A 22,273-nucleotide genomic window follows, 5' to 3' on the forward strand; every position below is an offset into this window, starting at 1 on the left:
AAGGCTGGCTATATTCTGAGTTTGGACATGACTGGGAGACAGAGGGTTAATTAACAATGTCACACTAAAACAACCCTGTCCAGATGGGTACAAAAAATTTTCTGCCTGACAAAGGGCAATTAAGTGTTTTGTTGCCAGAACAGTAACAAAGAGAGGCACAGAAAGAGAGCTTGCAAGAAATGGTATCAGCTGTTTATTTACAATAAATAAATGAAGTCATGGGCACTAGCTGAACAAATGAGGGAAAGAACATGTAAAAAAATGTGCCCTTCTGGCGCAAAATATCACATCACCAACAGAGCAAATACACTACTTTTATAAAAGGGGAAAAACAGGACCGTTGGGCTCCTATGAATAAGTCCTTCATGCAAGAAAAATAAGTTTCCACATAAAGGTTTTAATTAGCTCTGATCTCCTGCCACCAGTTGAGGAACAGGGCATAGGCAGTGGGAAAGCTGGTAATGGTTTCCTCAATTTCTGCAGCTCTTCAGTCTAGTCATGCTCCTCAGAGACCACTCAGCCAGTACAAAGCAGATGCAGATACTCGCCATGGGCCAGATATGGTGTGGACACATCTCTATGGGATTTCTATGGGGGCATTTCTACGAGAGAGTCTTTCATCCATTCACTTGCATTTCTTCCTTTCCTTGCTTTGGTATCCCCAAGGTGAAAGATTCAAATTCTCCATTAAGAACAACGAGCAGATGCCCTTACGGAGCTGTCAACCTGCTCCTTGTCTGGGATGAATTTTCTCCATAAAGGCTATGAGAGAGGTTTCTCTTCATCCCTCGTACTTGCACATTTCCTTTCTCTAGCACCTCTGCTCCTTTCAGCCATAGCTTCCCAAAACCACAGTCTGGACCTGGGAGCAGCAGGGTCAGGGATTTCTCCCAAGTCCTTAGCAGGGAACCAGTCCCAGTGCCACATCTTCACAGGGATGCTCTTGTAGAGCTACAGGTGAGTGGGTCTGGAAAGGGTAGGATGTTGCCTGTGCAGACTGCCTCAATAGGACTCAGTGCTGGACAAGGAACAGCACTGTTGCCAGTGGTCGTTACCAAATCCAGGGAAAAGAGGGAGCAGAGAGGAAAAAGTGCCTTTGCAAAGAGCTGTCCTTTTAAACACAGACTCCAAAGGAGTAAAACCAGATGTGGCCAGGTTGCCTTGTCCTGTGTCCTTGGCCATTAAGGTCATCACCTGCAACAGATGTGCAGCAGCACCTGGCTAATCCTGCACAAGAGCTTCACAAGTGCATTTCGAGGGGAATTGTATGGATGGTGTCAGAGAAAGAGGCGCATGCCAGGAACGAGCTCGGATGAGTTCATCTGATAAAAATACACTCTGCCTCATAACGATGTCCTTAGCTGAAGAGGCAGGAATGTTGCAACACTGTTCCCCAGCAGTGACGGAAAGATCAACTTACAGAGCCCACAGAAATAAACCTCGAGCTGTCTGTGTGTTTACAAAAAAACAACGCAAAGGTTAGGACAAGGAAGCCAGGAGGATCTGGTGGCCTGGGTCTGCAGTGAAATATTTGCAGCACCTCCTGGCACTGAGATCAACCCAGGAAAAGTGCAAATAATCCCTTGTGGAATGCCAAATTCAACCAAAAAAGAGCAAGTCCCAAGGAACACCTCAACATTCTGTCACTTCCATTTCCAGACAGATTCCTCCTTCACAAGGAAGGTGGAGGGATCTGCACAATCCCACAGCAACTAAGAGTCTCCTTCATCCTTCTATCTGGTGGGATCCCAAAGGACCTGTAACTACATCTCCCTTGCAGACAAATCCTAGAGTTCCCTGATGTGTAGGATATGTCCTGTGTCTCCTGACCATACGAGGACATTGCTTTGTGGCTCACAGGGCAAGAAAAGTCAACAGCTTCAGCCTGGTACTCCGTGGTCCCTACCACGGCCACCAGCTGTTGAGGCCAACTCACACTGTGTCTCTCCCCTGTAGTGGAGGGGAGGCTCTAAATTCGTCCTGCCCATCCTGAAAGCTCTGCTAAAATAAACCAGCACACCTCCTGCACACCGGGAAACCCCTTGCACAGCACCACCAGCAAGAAAAGCCAATGCAAGACACATGCCCTACCCTACGTGTGGTACCTCCCACGCTGGCCCAGTCCCATGCACACTCCTGGCCACATGCATTACCAGCCTTTAAACCCTCCCTGCCAAACCAGGCAGAGCTTATATCCCACTCTGTCACCTGTGGAGCCTCCAGACAGAAGATGCAGTGGGGCAATTACCTAATCCTCCCTCCTTGCAACAACTGCAGCTTTGCACATGCTGCACCAGGGGGGAAAAGCAGGAATTCTGTGCCACAACACAGCTGCTGGGCCTGGCCCACGCTGCAGCTCAGGTCTTTGGCTGGGCCTTTCTGAGGAGCAGGGCTAACCAGAGGCTGGTGTGCCAAAGGTATAAGCTGGCACGACACGGATCAGTGCATCGACCGGGACAGCGGGGCATTGAACGCCACGGGTCACTGGCCACTTACACACAAACGCCTCTCTGCAGCCTGCCGAAAACAGCTCTTGCCCTGTGCCAAGGAAGGGCATAAGCAAGCAGAGTTTAGCCTCCTCCAAGGAGGTGCTATGGTTCTCCAGCTGTCCTAGGGGTTAGCAAAAGGGTTTGCTCTGTGCACACTCCTACCCTGGTGCATTTAAAGCATGCAACCCATCATAGCAGGGCTGCCCAGAGAGCTGGGGAACCTTTAACACCCCAGAGCTCAAGCACTTTGTGCTAGGCAACACTTTGTTTTGGTTTTGAAATTGCTATCTCCAGTGAGGTCAGATCTTAAGTGTTTTCAGTGAAAAAATAAATACACAAGCATGAGAATGTAGGGAAAGGAGGGGGAAAGCAGAGCCCAGCAGTGTTTTAGTGCTTAAATTCATTCGAGATTACATAAAACTGTGAGCAAACAGAGAGTCCAGATGCATTTGACTTAAGTCATGTGAGATCACAGCTCTCACTGAACTTCTGGAAAGGTAAACATGGTTTATTGATGAAAGGGGACTGAGTAATTCAATGCTCAATTGGGTCTGGCCTTTGATGTGGGAGCAGCGTGCAGGGGATGTGCAGCAATCTGAGGCTGGTGCTAGGTGAGCACAGGAGGCAGCTCCCTAAGCACAGCCTCTCCTGTTGGCTATAAACCTCTTCTCTTGGAGCAGAGCCCTTCGAAAGTTTGAGGGTTTGTGATCACATCCTGGGCTGTGAAATTCAACAAGACAAACAGCAACAGAGTTTGAAAAGCCTTTCCAGAAGTTGTTTCTTGTAACATGTTCCTCATAATGAAGGTAATTCCTTTGTCATTCCTGTTGGGGTCATCTTTAAAAAGTTGTGGTGGTTGGAAGTTCAGGGTGCTCCTGATTGCAGGACCTGCACTTCTCTTGGCCCACCAGTATCCTACTTTTGATCCACATCATTCACTGTAACAGTGGGAGAAGGGAGGCACCCATTGTAAATTGAATCATCCGTCACCACTTAATATTTTTCCTAAACATTCCCCTTGGTTTTGCAGCCTGGGGAACACCAGCTCTCTAATAACGTTGAGTTGGAGAAGGTCATCCACAGGCAACACTTCAGGCTCTGTATCTGGAGCCACAAAGTCACTGGGAGCATTGGTACAAATCTCAGCATGGATCAGACAAACCCTCACGTGCCACATGCAATTGTCACAAAAAGCGGAGTTTTGGTTACATCCCAGCACAAGGAAAGCCAACATGACCTGCTGCCTGTGTGCTTGTACTCTGGCACCCAAACCAAAAGGAGTGAGTGCCTCTCCTGCAGGTGAGGAGAAACCAGCCTGCAGCTTCTGGGACCGACCCACTGAACATCACGGCTTTGATGTCAGGGCATCCTGAGCAGCAAGGCACTGAGCCGGCTCATGAGAAGTGCCACCAGGATAAAAGGAAAGAAAATCACCACCAGTTTGTAGAGCCACCATAAACTGATCTCCTCAGTCCTTCCAAAAGGCAAACTTCAGACTGGCCCAGTGGGGAATCAGAAGTTTCAGCTCCATTCTGACCTTTTCCCTCAAACCAACCCAGCCATCTCTAACTGCTACGTCTCATGTACTTGCATTTTTACACAACGCTCTTCTGTTACTTTTTACCTGATCTGTTGCCCATGATCACAACCCATTTCCTCGTTAGACATTGTTCACTGTAGCTCTGCAGCATATTCTTTGAAAGAAATTCAGTTTAATTTAATACAAGGTAGTTAAGATTATGTTTTCTCCCATCGTCATTTGTGGTGCTGTGTATTAACACTTGCCAACAGGCAAGTAATACAGCTAATTGGAAAGAGGGAGGAAGACTCCCATCAAAGTTTCCTTAAAATAAAAAGTTGATATTTTTAACAAAGATTCAATTTTTCAGCTAGTATTAAAAATAAAATTAAATGAAATGAAATAAATAAATAAAGAGATGCCCTCTTGCTCAATCAAACCTGCAATCTTTCATTCAAGCAATGCTTAACTCCACCTCAGCCTTCTGGTTATGTTGTTACATCTGACAGCTTTTTGCAACTTTGAGTGGCACCCACGCATTCTTCTGAATCAAGGCAGAGAATAAAACCCCGAGTATGCCAGAGTGTCACTGCCAGCATTTCCAGAAGGAGTGGGATGGAGTGCATTTTCTATGAAAGTGCACAGAATACTGCTTTTAACCACACTTGCTTATCACAGTCCTTCACTGACCATATTTAGTCCCACGCAGTTGGAGCCACACACGGCCACGCACAGCGATTCTGCCCTAAACCACCCAGTTCACTCACAGCCTCAGCTGGTACCAGCCACAGGTCTGCTGTGGCTGGTGTGCTGCAACCAGACTGATGCAAACACAAGGTATTACCTATGGTAACAAGCTTAATCTGACCCTCTAGAATGAAGTACAAATTACAATGCTACTCCTTCTATTTTTTTAAGACACTCAAACAGCTGCTGCCAGCAGGTGATGCTCTGCTATTTAATTTATCAAAGCCCTTGGATCACCTAACAGAAAGAAAAAAGTCTTCATTCTCAAACCAACCAAACAAGTTTTGGGAACAGAAACAGTTTGTAAATCAGAGTACAAACCTAGTTGCTCAGCAAGTTAGGTCAAGTGAGCAGAAAGGGGAAGGGGGATTGGACAGAGCTGCACCCCAATACTAACCTCCATCCACAGCCCGGCCACGTGCACGCAAAGGGCTTTTCTCCTGTATGTCTCCTCAGGTGGGCTTTCAAATGGCTGCTTTTTGTGTACATCTTGGTACAACCAGGAAAAGAACATTTGTGCATTTTAATGAGTTCAGCTGCAGGGTTCTTTTGAAATTTCTGACCCATGATGATTCCCGTCTGACCCTGGATCATGCCTCCTGGCCCAATTGGCTTGGCAGCAATGGGGACGGGAGCAATGCGGACAAATTTAGAGGACAAGTTCAAATTGGACGACTGAACTATCTGAGGCACAAGGGCAAATGTCTGTCCTTGGATGTTGACTAGGAGCTGTGCAATTTTAATATTTTCCTGTGCTGGTCCTTGGGAACTGGGGCTCGTGTTGGACTCCTGTTTGATCTGTACAGGCTGAATTTGGAGCATAACCGGTATCCCATTCTCAAGGGTCATTCCTCCATTTGAAGCTTGGCCACCTTCCGTTGTGCTGCTCAACTGTTCATTTTTACTCTCTTTTAAACTAGTGCTGGGTAACATATGGTCTTTTTGCTGTAGCGAAGCAACAGAAACTTGGCTGCAGGCTCTCAAGTCCTTGGTCTCACTTTTAGGTCTTTCTTTGAGCTCCAAGTCCATGTTCTCCTCCAAAAATTCCTCAATTTCCTCAAGCGTGGGCTGAAATGGTCCTGAGTCTTCCATATCCACAGCAAATTCAGGCAACCTAAAGTACTCCTCTTTTACTGTTGGCTGAAGTCTCCTTTTGTCCCACCATGATGTATTGGTGTTCCCCAAAGATGCCTGGGACAATAAGTAGTCTAAGATACTGTCCTGACTTTCTGCACTGGACGTGCTTCCATAGCTGGAGCTGAGGACCTGGGAATCAGGGCTGGAACAAGAACAAAAGCTGGACGAGTCACTGTCATCTTCTGACAGGGGAGAGGGCAACATTTGGTAGGACCTCACTCCCGCTGTCATGTCCCCAAAGTATCCAAGAGAAGATCTTGTAGATGAAAAGGATTCATCAGTAGGCAGCAAGTGATCCACCATTCCTGGGCGATCTCTTAAGGGTATCCCAACAGCATATACCAGGCAGCCAAAGTTCAGGTGAGAGCCTGAGCATACGAAAACAAAACAGCAACAATCAGAAGTTGGTTTAATTATTTATCTCCATGAACTAAAGCTTGGAAAGCCCTCTAGCCCACAGGAAAGTCCAGAGCAGCAGCCTCACTGAGTACACATGCTGCTACATGCTTTGATACGTCTGTACCAGCCCCAAGGACTGTCAGGGCCGAAGCGTTTTGCAGAATTGCACCACATATTTGCAAAAGAATTCTTTCAGAAATCATTTCCCAACTGTGTGTGCTCTAGATTTACATCTCCGTTCCAGAATATTACTGGCAAGAGAAAATAAATTATGAGCTTTTGCCTAACAGTGAAATCTAGAGCCAAAGAAGGGAATGGGGAGAAAAAAAATAAAGTGCTGAAATTTTTACCACCTAAAAAAAACCAAATAAAAAAGAAGTTTATTGCTGGTGACCATAAAATGCAAATCCTTTTCTTATCTTGTAGCTTTCCACCACCTTATTTTTAACTTCCTCAGTTCTACAAATACAGGCTGTTCAGCATAATGCAAGGATCAATCTGGCAGGAGCCAAAAATATTTACTGTGCTTCAGCATTTACTAGGCGGATTTTCCCCTCCAGATGTAATGAATCAGTGCGTCAACGTCATCATCACCTGCACTGTCCTTAATAAAGCTGGCACTGCACTGAGCTAATTACCATGTCCTGCAGGCCAGCTGGTGGCTGGTTTCACCTCGCTGCTCCATGCTCCTTTCTCTCCGGGTACGGAGGTTGATGTGAGCTGAACCTCGTTCCAGTTGCTAAACTGGGAGGGCTGTACGGACTGTACGGACCCCCGGCATCTCAACCTGCTGTGAGCCACGGTGGGCAGCTGCGATGCCAGTTTCCCCCTCCTCCGTATCGAGGCGGCGAGCGGAGCATCCCGCAATCCCGACTCACGTGAGCCGTTATCCCGCTACAACCCCACGGAGCCACAACAGCAAACTCACCCTCCCCAGCGCAGCCCACCACAATGCTTGCTGACGGCGGCGATTGTCCTGCGCTTTCCCGCTTAAGGCAAACAAACTTCCTAGAAAGGTTTCTGGGGAGGGAGAGGCAGGAGGGACATCTGCGTATTTTTTTCTTCCCCCCCCTCCTCCTCCCCGAGGAAAAAAAAAACTGCTTACGGATGGAGACTATGCCTCCTAGAGAGCAAAGGCAGAGACCTCCCGATGGAGCGAACACTGGCCCTCAGTCATTCGCTCAAGGTGACTGATTGAAAACAGAGCTGTACATGTGCATAATAAAACAACTCTTTCTGTGGAAGGTATGTGGACTGCAGAGATAGAAGTCATTTGATCAGCCTATGAGGTTTTGCGTGTGTGTGAATTAGGAGACATGTGACCCAGTGCGAAGGAAATGCCAGTCAATCTTGTTACACGCTGTCATTTTCCACAGGCTCTGCTGCTGCGCTTTGGACGCTTTGCCATGAATAGTCAATAGCTCCCAGTTTTGTGCAGGGAAGGGGATGGTTGTTACTGCTGTTGCAGAGCATCCTTGCTGCCTCATCTCCAAAACTTGCCCTGTCTTTCCTTCTCTGGAGAAAAAAATCAAAAGGTGTCTGTGTGCTCAGGGCTGCAGCAAATGCAAGGTGAGGTATTTTACACAACACCCCTAAAGAGCTCTGTCCCATTGGCAGCACCTATTAATATTTCACAGGAAACGGGGGGGAAGCACCCATATTTCTTAAAGATACTGCTTCCTCATTCAAACACACATGAAGGAAGCAGGGAAGGGTTGAAAGAAAGGCTTAAAAGTAAGATTGCACATTTTCCTGGTATGCACGTCCTGTCAGTCAGCTATACCTCGAACAGATAATGAAATACCCACATGTGCCTGACACGAGGAAGTTCAAACAGAGGTTAGTGGCTCTGTTTTGTGACCTTAGACTATAATCATTGCTTATAGTAAAAGTGAAGAGTCAGAAGAGCTGAACTATTTCTAACACACTTTTTTTTTTTTTTAAACTCTCTGCATTGATGGAAAGTTTCCCCAGCAGAAGTCCCAGAGCTGAGCTATTCCAGTTTTGAAACAGAAAACACAATCTGCTTCTGACAAGTTTGTATTGGCATCCAGTAAGAATTCACCCAAGCAGATTGTTTCTATCTTGCACCAAAAACTGGTGACTGTCTTGTGAAACTTGGGGCAGAAAGAAGGACTTGCCCTCAGATGGTTTCTGATTCTTCCTTCTATGTCTGCATTGTTTCAGCTTAAACTTCTGAAGAATGGGGCTGTGAGAGAAAACTGGACTGCCATGTGTGTTTTTCTAAGAAAAGTTGGCTTGCTCTACACGCACCAAAAGCAGTTGGCAAAGTTCTTTTTAAAAAACAAATAATAAAATGCCTGCAAAACTAGAAAGCAGCATATCAAAATATCCATATATTTCACTGGGAATAGAACTAAACTGTAACTTGAATAAGGGCTTAAACGAGGGGAAAATTAAAACCAACAAACCCCTAGCAACTGCTGTGGGCCAGTTATCACAGCAGAAAACAGCCAGCACGCTTGTTTCTCATCTCCTTTGACAAGGAACATTGTTACTCAGTGTAACCAGAGTCTTTTTAAGAGGGGACTGTCAGAGGCAAATAGATTCAGGCGCATTAAGGTCCAGTTCTGCTTTCTGTGCACTCTCAAAGCTTGCAGAACAGCCAAGAAGATTTTGGGGAATGCCTGGAATGCAGAATCAGGCCCTGGCTATATTTTTCTCCTAAAGGCCAGGCTAACAACTAAAAGGCTTTCATCCCTACTTTGCCTGAAGACTCAGCCAAAACCAGAAGATTAGAAAACAAAACCAAAAAAAGCCAGGGCTGTGAAAGCTATGAAAACTAATGATGCTGTTTCCATAAAGCACTTTCATCTCTAGGAGCCCTGAAAACATGTTAGAAATGTAAGCACCTATAGTGAGACCGCAGTGCCTGAGCCACTGAAAACAGCCACTTCTGGAGTGAAATACAGCAGCTGTTCAGCAGCACAACCGTCTCCAATTTTTAAGAGTTCCCTGGGTTGTTATGATGTCCTTTCTGCCAGAAACATGTTGTTCTGTTTAAAACCTGTCCATCTAATCGCCGGCTAAAAAAAAATAATGACAAAACAAACCAAACCAGAGAAGGCATATTTTGATGCAGAGCAACAATAAAATGCTAAGTCCTGGGAACTTGCTGAAACATAGGGACATATTTCCCAGTCTGTCATTTCTGGACAGTCAGCCCAGCACAACTCATCACACAGCATATATGAGATGCTGACAGTCATTTCCTATGTATACTGCCACAGCTTTTTCTGGTTTAGGACTAATCTCTTCAGTGTTTTCTCTTGTTCCCTAGAAGGTTTTAAATCTGTTCAGGCTGACTCCTGCTCCACAGAGCATGCCATAAACCAGGCAGTAAACCGGGCCCAGCATTTCTAAGAAATTAAAATAGAAATGCATGGGGGGGAAAAACTAATAAAAAAAAATTATAAAAAGAAGCCACAAGCCAGGAGTAAACCTATTTGCTCTCCTCTCTTCTGTGAAGTGGCTGTGTTGCTCCATGGACACAGGGGGGTGTTTAGAGTCTCCTTGTTTGTTTTTTCCAAACCCATCACTTATGGAAAGCTGCAGAAACGTTCCCAAAGCTTTTTCTTCTGAAAACTGTCCCACTCCAGCCCCAAACTTTGGTTTCCACAACAGGAAGCACTTCATCTGCAATGTCCTCCCCACGGAGTGCACTCCGCTGCCTCCTGCACCCCAGCAGGGAAGGGTGCCCCAAATAACGCGTGGCACCAGCTGCCTGGGCAGGGAAAGGGGGGCCGGGGGACACACACATTCCTATCCCAGCACAAGCACAGCCAGGTTTCCACGCCTGCAAAGCATCTGTTTATTTGGGTTTTTAATTGTGGTTTTCTGTTTTGTTTGGGGGGGTGTTAATTATTATTTATTTTATTGGTTTTCCCTCCATCCCTTTTCAGGAAGCTTTGGGGACCCGAGCTCCCCCTTTCTCCCCCGCCCCCGGCGCGGTCCCCTGGTCGCGATGACCGGGAGTAAACCCCTCTCTCCCCGCCTGTCACTCCACGGCACGGCACCGGTGCAGCCCCGAAACAGCCCCCCAGCCCTGGTCGCAGCCCGGCACCCTCCCGCTGCACCGCCGGGGGTGGAATTTAATCTCCCACCTGCCCCGTGAGCGGGCAGCAGCGGCACAAACATCCCGGCCGCTGGTGCGGTGCTGCGGCAGCGGGTGCGGGGACACCGCCGGAGGGGTCGCGGCCCCGCGCCCCCCCGCTCGCCCTTACCTGAACTCCTCTGCGAGCCGGGACGGGGGGGAGAGGCCAGGAACGACCAGAAGAATGCAAAAACAACAGCGAAAACGGGGGAAAGAAAAACAGAAACCAAACAACAAAGCCAAGCCACAAAAAAAATAAAATAATTTAAAAAAAAAGCAAAGATAATTATAGAAATAATAATGATAAAAAAATTTTAAAATAAACAAGGGGGAAAATCCCACGCACAACAAAAACGCAGAATTAAAAAAAAAAAAGCCAACAACAAAACAAAACAACAAAACAACACCAGAACACGATCCCGCAGAGGCAGGAGCGGCCCCGGCAGACGCGGAGCGGCGGGAGGCGGGCGCAGCTCCCCCGGGAGGCGGGTGCGCGGCTGCGGAGCGCGGCCCCGCTCCCGTAGTACTATATCCCCCTCACATGACGGGCGCCCGGCGGCGGCGGGGGAGGCCGGGGAGAGGCTCGACCGCGTCCGCCGCCACCATTGGCCCCGCGGCGGCGGGGGCCGGCCCGGCCCCGGCCTCAATGGGAGCCGCGGCACCGCCCGGCCCGGCCCCCGGGGCGGTGCTGGGCCGCCCAGAAGGGACCCCGGGGACGTGTGAATCCCGCAGGGGATGCGCGGTCCTGGGAGCGTTTAGCGAGGCCTGTAGCGATAGGACAAGGGGTAATGGTTTTTGAAGTAAAAGAGGGTCGATTTAGATTGGATATAATGAAGGATGCTTCACAATGAGGGCTATGGAACACTGGAACAGAGTGCTCGGAGAGGTGGCAGATGCCCCATCCCTGGGGACATTGCAGGTCAGGTTGGACAGGGCTCTGAGCAACTTGATCTGGTTGAAGATGTCACTACTCGCTGCACTAGATGGCCTTTAAAGATCTCTTCCAACCCAAACCATTCTATGATTCTGTAAGTGTACAAGCCTCTGGACATCTCCAGGAGATAAGCAAGTCCCTGGGGAGGTGCAAGTCCCTGGAGGAGTGCGAGGAGTCCCAGGCCCTTTCCCTGCTGCATGCCCTCACTCCTGCCCCACACCATCACATCTTCCCCTTTCTGCCTGCCGGAGCTTGACAGGGGGACTTCCAGCATAATAGAAAGTATCGGGGTTTGGGATGCGTTACCCTCCATACACCCCCACCATTGTTATTACAGTCATTACTAGTTTTTAATATAAATACATGTATTAATTTAGAGAGATATATACACACACACACACTATAGTTATGCAATATTTGGCATGGATCAGGATCATGTTCAACCCCTGCAGAGGCAAAGCCCACCTGAGGAAGCTCACAGTGGTGCCAGCTGCTGCAGAAGTCAGTGGTTTTTCAAATTCAGTTTTTTCTTTTTTCAAATCCTTGGGAAGGTGAAGTCCAGGATACCAGAACGTAGTCTTGTGACAACAGGTCTGTGCACCCTTTTCTGAGGACACATGGGACAGCACACCATTCCTACTGTCTCACTGTGGACCTCACTGTCCCACAAGGAAAATGAAGTATTATTTTCATTTTATGGTGAAACTGAGGCACAGAGGGTCAAAACAAATGCCTGTGGCAAACCAAGGTGCAGTCTCATCTCTCTTCAACTCCAGCTCAATTTAAACTGGCAAAAATATCCTCCATCTGCATTTCTTCCTAATTGCCAGTAACACATTCCACATCCTGACAAATGTAAACCACTCGCTTTCCATGATGGCATTCAGCCTCAAAAAGTCACTGCAACAGGGCCTGGCAACAGCACAGGGGTGACCCCACAGGTGTGGCCTCACTCCAAGGGAATAGCCAAAGGACCCAGGAATGCTGAGGGCTCTGCTTTCATGCACATACCTCTCTCTTCCTCTCCACGTTGTCTCAATGAATAATGCATGAATACACACTCATCACAATCCTAGATACTATATTTATACAAGTACATCAGGGCCAAATTCTGCATTAGTGTAACTCCACTGACGTAAAATGCATTACACTGGTAAAAATGTTGGCCTTAAATATTTTTACCCAAAATAGATGTTTGGCAAACCTTGCTTTACTGCTTTCTCTCAGTTAAAAACCCCTTGTTCCCTGAGTATGTGAAGTTTAGCTTTGCAATGCCTAGAACATAAGATTTAGATACAGCTAAAATCCAAGCTCAAGACTGGGCTTAAATGGAATTTGAATTGTTGGCTGTACAGATATGAAATTCCCTTACCATAAAAATAACCAAAAGTTGCAATCTTGATTTTATCATTATTATAACCTAATTAGGCATTGGGACATATTAGAGGTTTCTCTAACTTATGTTTTTCCACTTGCAAAAGACAATGTCTTTGTATTTTAGTTACAGTAGTTCCCAACTTCCTCTGAATTGCTGGAGAGGTACTGAAGTTCCATATTTACTTTATGTGGAAATAAAAGGGTATGTGTCCCAGTTCTGCTTTTCAAATTTCATCCATTTTACTGGGCCCACAAGCTTTTTGCTTCTCTAAAAGCACTGCTCAAGTCTGGGTCCATTGCCCACTGTGCAGCTGTAAGGCTGTACTGTTGGCTGTTGTTGAAGCTAGAGATACAAAGGTGAGATGTTTTCTGTGGGATCAAGCAGATCCAAACACGTGCTGCTGCTGGAGAACATGCTCAGCCACCTTCCCTTGTGCCAGCACCTGCCCTTGTGTGGCTGCGCCCTGAGATGGAGGGGGGATCTCATGCTTTTTCACATCTGAAGAACCCTACAGAGCATCTTATCCTTTCAATATAAGGCAACAGTGACCACTGCGAGGTGAAATGCAATGGAAAATATCAGGAAAGTGTAACTAAGGAGACTGTGTTTCTCCCTGAGATTTCCTAGGGGGAAAAATAAAGAAAAAGTATTAACAATGCAGGCAGGCAGCACACAACACCTGGGAAGTGAGTCCAGAGCATGCAGGAGGAAGCCCTGGCCTGAGCTCACTCACACACCATGTGACAAGTTCTGGATGTACTGAATTTTTTACATATATCCAGGTCCCCTTTGCCATGCACACAAAATCCATGGGAAACTTCAGCACAGCCCTCGAGTGTAGGTTCAGTGACTGTGCCTTAGGCATTCCTGGGTGTCCAGCACTTTGTGGAAAATGCTGCCCTGACCAGGATATTGGGCATCAGTACACCCTGGACAAACATCCAAAGTCCTCTTTTTCTGCCCAGGCAAAATTTCTAGACAGAGAAAAAGCACACATTAAAACCAAACAAACAGGATATACGACAGCACAAGTTCTGATGCCTCACTTCAGCACAAACCTGTCACTGTACAACAGAGAATACACAAAAGTCACTGTCACCTTGAGCCCCAGTCTGGGGTCGTCCTTGGTGAAACCTGCCCACAGTTTCATCCTCTACAGCATCTTTCCTGAGCAGATTTCATCAGAGAAATTTCCTTTCCTAGCATGATCACATTGTTTTACCCATGAGTCTGCTGGGACAGCCCTGAACTGCAGCCCTGGTTTTGGGGTCTGCTGGCACAATTTGGGGCTTAAACCTAAGAGAGAATTAGAGAGTACAGTGGCAGGTGCCAGCCCTGCCTGGGCTGACTCAGCTACTTCTCCATCCCCCCGTGATCTCTGAATGCACTTCTCAATCTGTGGACTGCTTTACTGGTTAATCCTTCGGAGCCCCATGACAGTGAAAGCAAATTGACACACATCTAAGTTTTGCTCAAGGTTTTGGAAACATTACAAGCCTTTATTAACAGCAGGAGAAATGCACAGATCTAGACAAATATAGTGATTTCTGATCCCTTTTTTCTGCCAACTTTTCATGAGAACCAGGAATGACTGTTGGGCTGGGACAGGCTTTTGGGAATGAGTTTTTGTGCAGCTGTGACTGATGTTTCACATCAGCATCTTTCATTTTGTAATGCAGCACAACTGAGTCCCCACTACCTGCTACAAAATACATCTGTATTTTCCCTTGTCCCGTCCTTTTTGTGCATCACTAAGAGATTTCCTTCCCTCTGTTCATCTCTTCAACAAGTCCTTTGAAAATCTATTATTGCTTCTATCCCTTGATGTTACTGGGGATTTTCTATTCTTTTTTTTTTGCCACCTTTCAGGAGAGAACTTCAGTCAAACTGGTTGCCCTGCTCAGACAAGCTTTCTAGCATTCCCATAGCCCAGTCAAACACTGGGGATAACATAAGGTTAAGGTCCTTTTAACTGGCTTTTTTCTGAGGCTGTGTGTTAAAGAACCAGTCAGGAAAGGCAAATAAACCTCAGTATTCAAGCTTTTAAAAATTTCCCTGGAGATAATAATAACACTGCTTTATAAAGTTAAAAAGAAACCATAGGCTGAAGCTGTTCCCAGGTTGTTTTGTACCACACAGCAGAGACCCATTAAAGGTGGGAAAAGCAGCAAAGGGCTCGTCCTTTCAACATTCAGCAGTTTACACCTAAGAATTGTCTGGCTCTGCCCACATGTTGCCTTTCCATCCGTGCTGTACAGAGGATAGTTTTTCCTGCCTCAAGTTTTCCCATCTTTTCTACATTGCCTGCACAGTTCTGTGTTACAAATTACTTCTCATTTTTGAGGACAGTGGAAGGAAAAGTGTTTGGGTTTCATGGATGGGCAAAAAGAGGGATTGTGTTGCATCGGATGAGTGCTTTGCTGTCTTTAGAGGTCACTTGTGGTATTTCTGCCCCAGCCCTTGCTATTTCCCATTTACTGCAGCAAACTATTAGTAATCCGATGAGCCAACCAGACACCTGGCAAAACAAGGGTTAGTCAGGCTGAATCAATTACTCACACATTTCCATGTGATTTACAAATCAAAGTTGCTCTTTTCCAATGAAAGAAACAAAAATAATCAAGCAGAGAAAAAATATTAAAAGGAAGTTCAAATTCTATTTGGGGATTTTTTTTTTTTTAAATTAGTCTCCTGCAGATGGATCCCTTCCATGTGCCACAAAGCCGACAGTCACAGCCGGCTGAGCTCTACTGGGCTTCAGCTTTCAGCACCAGAACAGTTACATGGGCACAGAGGAAATAAAAAAGCCTGTCAGACTCTCCAGTAATGTTATGATCACTTTAACTTAGCAGTCCTTGACACTCACAGATAAGGACTTTAAGTTCTCTCGGTACTACAGAAATATTGACACAAAGAATATGTTTATGCCTGGCTGTGGCTCTGCAGGACAAGATGGAAACAACAACAGCAATCTCAGGACTTAATTTCTTTGGCTTTGCAAGGGCATCTCTGCTGCAGGGCCAACTGTTTATTGATTTTTCTTTTTTTTTTCTTTCCTTCACAGGTTTGGAAATTATGTTGTCTTTTCAAGTCAGAATCATAGGCCTAGGGGGAGATAAGTTGGAAGAAACTCATTTTAGGATTTTTTTATGTTAATACTCCTTTGACTATTAAAGACAGTGGGGACCTGGGGAGAATTTCTGATTTTCTCCCAGGCTTTCTCTTCATTAATATACTGAGAGAGAAAATGTCAGCTGACTTTCTGGCTGCATTTCTCTAGGCCATCTTTAACCAGGTCCAGCTCCAACCTCAGATTTCCATGCTCTGCATTTTAATCTACTGGCAAAGCACCCACAAGCAGAGCTGTGCCTGCTGACATCATGAACATCTGAGGGAATCAGACCACTTTCTCCAGGGATAGGGGTGTGCTGAGTGTGTGATAGACAAGTTGTCCCATCACTGCCTCCTCTGGAGAGATGAAGCACGAGAGCTGGGGCTCAGCTGTTAAAACCCCTGTCCTGAAGATGCACAGAAGCCAATGCCTTCAATGAGACACACAAGGCTCATTGCAAGAGATTCAAGAGTACGGGGAAGAACCTAGTCCAAGCTATCTCTCATGAAGATGACTCAGGGACAGGAGGTCTGTAAATGTAACAAAACCCACTGGCTCGCCTCGAGGAGATTCAGCTCCTATTTCTGCTCACCCAAGTTTAGGAAAGCAAAATAGACTGGAAGATGTACAGGAAGAACTGGGCCAGGATGAAGGTTGGCTCCAGTTCAGGAGTGGATCTGTAATAAACTGTATTCCCCTGCCCTCTCCTGGAAGGAATACGCCAGAGCTGGGTGCTTTTGTGCAGCATATTTGTGCTGAGCACTCTGGGGAAGTGACTCAAGGTGGTGAGAGGAGATGGTGATTTTGAAGACAGTGTTTACAGGAATAAACAACTATGACCACATTGTGTCCATCGTGCACTGCCAACACCACATCTGCCAGAGAAACTGGCACACCTCGAGTGAATTTCCATGTTTTCAAGGAAGAGCTGCCTGCCTGTCTGGCCATTTGCATTGAATTGGGAAACAGAGAGGGTGACCCAACCGATGGAATTCAGAGCCTCTCTCTCGCCTTAAATGGGAAACACAAAGCCCACATGAAAACCCCAGTAACCTTTGCTCAGGGAGCAGCAGAGCATTGCCAGGTCAGAAATGCGGCACCACGGCACCGACAGACAGTGCTCCTGTGGGCACCAGGCCGGAACGGGCAAGTGGGACCCCATCGCTTGGAGAGTGAATTGGTGAGAGCCCAGCACGGAGGTTGACTCAATCCCTTTGGAGGTTCTAGAGTAGAGACAACACCAAAGTCCTCAAAATCAGGAAGATCCATGTCTGGTGTCAGGTACTGAACCTTCTGCTGTGATGTTACTGTTACCCTCCAGACACTGAGTCCAGTGACTATGATCCATTTACCTAGATTCACACACAGATATGTTAGGAGCTTTTGCAAAGCTTCTTGCTTTTCCAGAGTCACAAGAACTACATTTTTTTTTCTCTAAACACTGAACATCCAAAGCAATACTAGTCCTATCCTACAAAGGACTGATTAGCAAATCGCTGCTGTTGAGATAATAATGGGAGCAATGGACCACAAGACCCAAATGTAGAAACTATAAATAAGTCTCTGGTTCAATAGTCACAGCACAGAACTATGGATCAGGACCTCTGGAAGTGCAGGGTCAACCACACGTCCGCTATATAACCTCACAAGTGTCTCACATACTTCCAGGTTATTTTGCAGTTGTGTTCCACCAAGTGTTTCTAAACCCAGCAAAGAGTTATGCAAAGAGGTATCCTCCAACATGTCTGGTAGGTAGATCACTTCTGTCCAGCTGGGGTGCCCCCAGTCCAGAGGAGAATGAGACTGTGCATTGTAGACAGGCTGTGAGCAAATGCTGGTGGGGACATTATCTTTTAAACCTTGACTAACTGCTCTGCCTTCATGACGGAGGAGTCTCTGAGAGCAAAACAGGCACTACATATCTTAAGCAGTTCCACAACTGGTTTGTTTCCCTGCTCCACCCAAACATAAGTCCCATTTTCTGGGTTTGAGGTACTTTCAGCACATTTCTTTACCCTCTCCTTCACCCTCTTATCAAAGAGATGAAATTCAATAAAGTTCAGTTCCAGCTGCCTTAAAAAGCGAGAAGGTTTGTATTTCCTGCTTCAGTACAGGGGTTAAGAACAATGTGTCTGTTCAACACAGAAAGAGATGTTAAATGAAAGTTGAGTTATATCCCTCCTGTGACTAATGTTCTAGCTTGTTTTCTAAAGTTAATTTTTCATACGCTTTTTTTCCCCTTCTTGTTCTTTCTTACATTTGTCCAGACTCCCGTGTTCCTGAGGGACTAATTACCCACTCAGCAGTTACTCTGAAGTCCAATTGTAATAGCTGGCAAAACTCTGTTCTTCTATGCAAGCTTTTAAAATAATTCCTCAATTTATTTCAAACAGCACCACTCTCCAGAGCTTCTTCCCAATTTGGGTTGCCCTGAACTGAGATTCATTTCGCTGCTGTTGAGAGCTGACTGCTTTGCTTGTCTCAGGGTAAATACTTTCAACAGAATAATTAATAATAAATAAACACACAAGGTCCCCTCCAAACAACTGGATTGCTCATATAAAAATTATCCATTGTGATGCAAGCCTCTATTTTCTCATCTAATGCATCCTTACTAACAAACTAAAACCACTGATTCAGACCTGGATTATTCTTCTTCAAAATACAGATGTGATCATAGTAAGTGTTTTCATTCACACCCACCCTGGACTTGTCAAAAAATTGGGGGGAAAACTAGTCATACATCCTGTGATCTAAAGATGCCCATTTTCTAATTCTGTAGATGTCTGGGAGCAAAATATTCACCCTTGCTGATGTCACAAGCAATAACAGAGAGCTAAATTCAGATTACTGGCTTATATTTTTTCCCCACAAACGCTGCTTAAGAGGAAACCATGTCCTTTCCCAATCCTGCTACTGTTTAAATGTCTATACAGCCAAAAGAGACTCACCTCATCTCCTTGCTCTGCAGTTTCTCCACCTGTTCCCTAAGGATAATAATCTTGACAATGTATAATCCTGAACAAACTGATGTTCATAGAACAGACTTCAACTGTCTGGTGAAGAATATATAGAAAAAGATTATGAGAAAGCTTTTTTTTCAGGACAACAGAGTTGTGCAAGCAGCACAGGGAATATGGCAGCTCTTATGGGAAGAACCTGTAATCTCTGAATGGAAGAGAACATCGCATCTTATTTAGAGATTTAATTTTCCCATAACCTCTTCTTAATGACATGCTAATGCATTTTTTTCCTAGAGAAAAGATATCTCTAAACATTTGCACATCACCCAGTCTTTGTCCAAGTGGACCTGGGATCCATCTGCTGCAGAGGCTGATGCAGCAACAGCCCTCAGCTCTAAAGCCAATTTACCCCAACGACTGGGCAACATTTAGATGTTTTTGGTTAGGCTTGCATTTAACAGTGACCATCCTGTGCATCATCTCTCTTATTATAGTGAAGCACTGATCATGAAAACTTGTCAGAGTTAGTTCAAGTTCATTGTGGTGATTTCCTTTGGATTTCTTGTCTAAATATCACAGTCCCTGAGGTAAATACTGGCCAATTTCTGCCCTGCAAAGTGTGAAGCATTGCCATGCCAGCCCTTCTCCTCACAGCCTTCTTAAGTCAAGAAAACTACTTTTGCTTTTACACCTAGAAATAAACTACCAAAAGAAGACAGAAAGGATGTTGGTTCTGAGATGTCACATTTTTCACTTCTAGCATGCAAGATCTACTATAATCACAAGTATAAGTTATTTCCTGATGGGACCCACAGCAAACCAACACAGCAGCACCACTACTTACCTGGAGTTTCACTGGTGGGCTCAGCAGAGGCTAAAGAAATCAATTGCAAACTCTGGATCTTTTTGTCAAAATTGATCTGGTAATTAAATATTTACTTTCAAGACTTGTTTCAGTCCTATTTCCAGCTCAAAATTACAGGGTTTTGAGAAATACCTTACCTCCTCATCTACATGCTAAAAACCAATCTCTTCCATTTTTGTAAGGCTAGCAATTTTTTTTAATACAATTTTCTACATCTTATATTTTTTCACTTCATGAGCCATCAAAAATGTTTCTGTTAATGTAACAGACTCTCTTTTGCTTTCCCCAGGGCAGGTCTCTGGGAGCAGCTACCACCAGCAGCCCTGAGTTGCCTAAAGGAGAGGATGCTGTGCACAGCCCCAGGCACGCTGGAACTCCTCCTGCTGGATTGACAACTTGGAAAATCACAGTATTTCCAAAATCCAAACTTGGGAGCTGTTTTTAATCTGTCATCAGCTTTTTAAGAAGAACCTAAGAACTGTCTGGGCATTCATAGAAAAACTGAAAACGTCAAACCCTCCTTTCTTCCCCCTGACCTATGTGCAGAGCTGTCAAAATGGACCGTGGCTTGGGCCAGCACACTGTTGAGCAGATCAGAAACAGCATTTCACCAATCTTGGGCTGGATTCAGCCCACTTCAGACTGGGTCTGGCAGATGTGAAATGTCAGCAGCCACTTCACCAGCAGGCAGGTCCAGCGGGGCACAGGCGATGCTTGCAGCAGTGACGGGAGGTCGCAGTGAATCACATCCCGCTGAGCAGCACACGGTGTTTCCCAACCTGCCTGCCCTGCCACAGCCCCTGGGGAGTGCAGAGGACGATGTGCCTCAGGGAATTCCTGCCCCAAGGATGTGCCAGTCTCTTCCTTCCCTGAAGCACTGGGAAACCTCCCCAGAGGCAAACAATCAGGTGTAGCAGTGTGTGTCACCCTATTTCTCCACGGCTTGTTGGGTACAAGCTGAGGCTGCTGTTGCTCTTGCCTTCTCACAAGCATCCAAAATAGCTGCTTATAGGTAACTACTCCTATCCTCCTAACCAGTGCCATGGAGATGGAAGACAAGCCACATCAGGGATTTACTGGCACCCCATGCTGTGCTGCCTGCTGCAGCTCCATGACAAATGTCATTTGCTTGTGCCAGCCAGTATCTCAAGAACAGGAAAAAGGCTGTGAGTTTGACAGTATTTTATCTGTTCACGGGTCGACAATGGAGGATGCTCCTTTTAAAAATCAACTCCCATTTGCTTTCAGCCAGAGGTTTCTGGAGCAGCAGGAACTTGCAAGGAAGAAGAGCCAGGTGTGTAAGCAGATCTCCACCTTGCAAAGTGGCAGGGGCCACCTGTGCTGCCAGTTGGTGACCCGTTAACCACCCTGCACGGGGACAACCTCACGCGCAGCTGCAGCAGTGGCACATGGCCAGCCCAGGCCCTGCCAGCCCAGGGAAGAGGGACAGTATTGCAGCCTTTGACGTCATTCCAGAGGGATCAAGCTCAGACATCTGTCCCAGTCAGAGATTGCACATGGCCCCCCCAGAGAACAGACACATTGTGCAATACCAGAACAGACTTTACCGAGGAATCGGGCACATCCATGCCTGACAGCAACGCAGCTCAGCGCCGTCAGGATCAGCCTTGAGTGGGTAGAAACGGCAAGAATTTGGCAAAAAAAATGATGAAAGTCTGCTCAAAAAAGCTGTTTAATAATTTGCCTTCAGGCAAAAACATTTTAAAATAGAGGGGAGTCACTGTGCAGCAGCAAAATGATGGAAAAAAAAACTTTGCCTTCACAAGCAGAGCTGTTTGCATGGGGTATAGGAGAGGGTTTCTTGGATTTTTTTCTTTTTTTTTGGGCATTGCCTAGTACAAACGGGCTTCGGAAAGAGAAATAAAGGATACAAATATTCCAATATCAAATATCAGTAAGCATGAGTGTGTGGAGATGTTTAGGTCTTCTCTGGGTAAAAGAATCAATGAAGATTCATGGGAAAGCCAGAAGATGGTGATGCTTTTGGAGATGGTGGGAGGGAGAGAAATCAGAGCACACAAAAAGGCTCCAAGGCAGCCAAAGGAACTGGACACAGGCAGGAACATAGAAAGCCCCAGGCCACTTGACTGGATGCTTGGGGCAAATGTTTCAATGCTGAACTCATGTGTGGGATGTCACCTCCAAGGAGAACACGAAGGGCCAACATTTCTGTCCAGGCCATAGAAGATGAGCCAACGGAGGGACCACTAGGCTCAAAGGTGTGCCAAAGAATCAAGAGTTGGAGGTTTTTCAGAAAAGGAATGAGTTCTGCTTTTCCCATAAAGGGCTGAACAGAGCTGCTGGTGGATCTGCAGCCTGTCGGGGCAGAGCCGGACCAAGTCCAGGCATCCCGGGTAAGGCTCAGCTGTGCCATGACTTTGCTGCAAACCAGCGATGGGAAGGTGGCCCAGTCATCAGAGCCCAGTGGGTGCAATGAATCCTCGTAAAAATACAAGGCAGCAGAAAAGCTTCAGCAACCCAGAACAAGAAGTGCAGAAAGGAATAAAAATGCTGAAAAAAATCATCTTGAGCAGAGGCTCCTGAGCCACATTGGAAGGCAACCTCCGTGTGGGACAGGGCCAGCCTAAAGAGTTG

The 22,273-nt window shown here is 46.2% G+C and overlaps 1 protein-coding gene across 4 annotated transcripts in view; it reads right to left on the reverse strand.

The window, feature by feature from the left end:
• Window positions 1-20,988, reverse strand: part of KLF15 (Kruppel like factor 15) — a 30,807-nt gene extending 9,819 nt beyond the window's left edge. The window contains exons 1-2 of one of the 4 annotated variants that reach the window (XM_027700350.1): window positions 20,849-20,988; window positions 5,153-6,264 (exon numbers count right to left, since the gene is read on the reverse strand). In XM_027700350.1, the coding sequence (XP_027556151.1) occupies window positions 5,153-6,195 (1,043 nt within the window). In that variant the 5' untranslated portion in view covers window positions 6,196-6,264; window positions 20,849-20,988. Of the gene's footprint in view, window positions 1-5,152; window positions 6,265-6,728; window positions 6,874-7,396; window positions 8,655-10,535; window positions 10,689-20,848 lie in introns of those variants that run through there. The other 3 variants (XM_027700353.1, XM_027700351.1, XM_027700352.1) reach the window with 3 other exon arrangements.
• Window positions 20,989-22,273: the final 1,285 nt, after the last annotated feature.

This window comes from Neopelma chrysocephalum, unplaced genomic scaffold, assembly GCF_003984885.1.
Source record: "Neopelma chrysocephalum unplaced genomic scaffold, ASM398488v2 Primary Assembly neopelma1_147, whole genome shotgun sequence".
Lineage (NCBI taxonomy): Eukaryota > Metazoa > Chordata > Aves > Passeriformes > Pipridae > Neopelma > Neopelma chrysocephalum.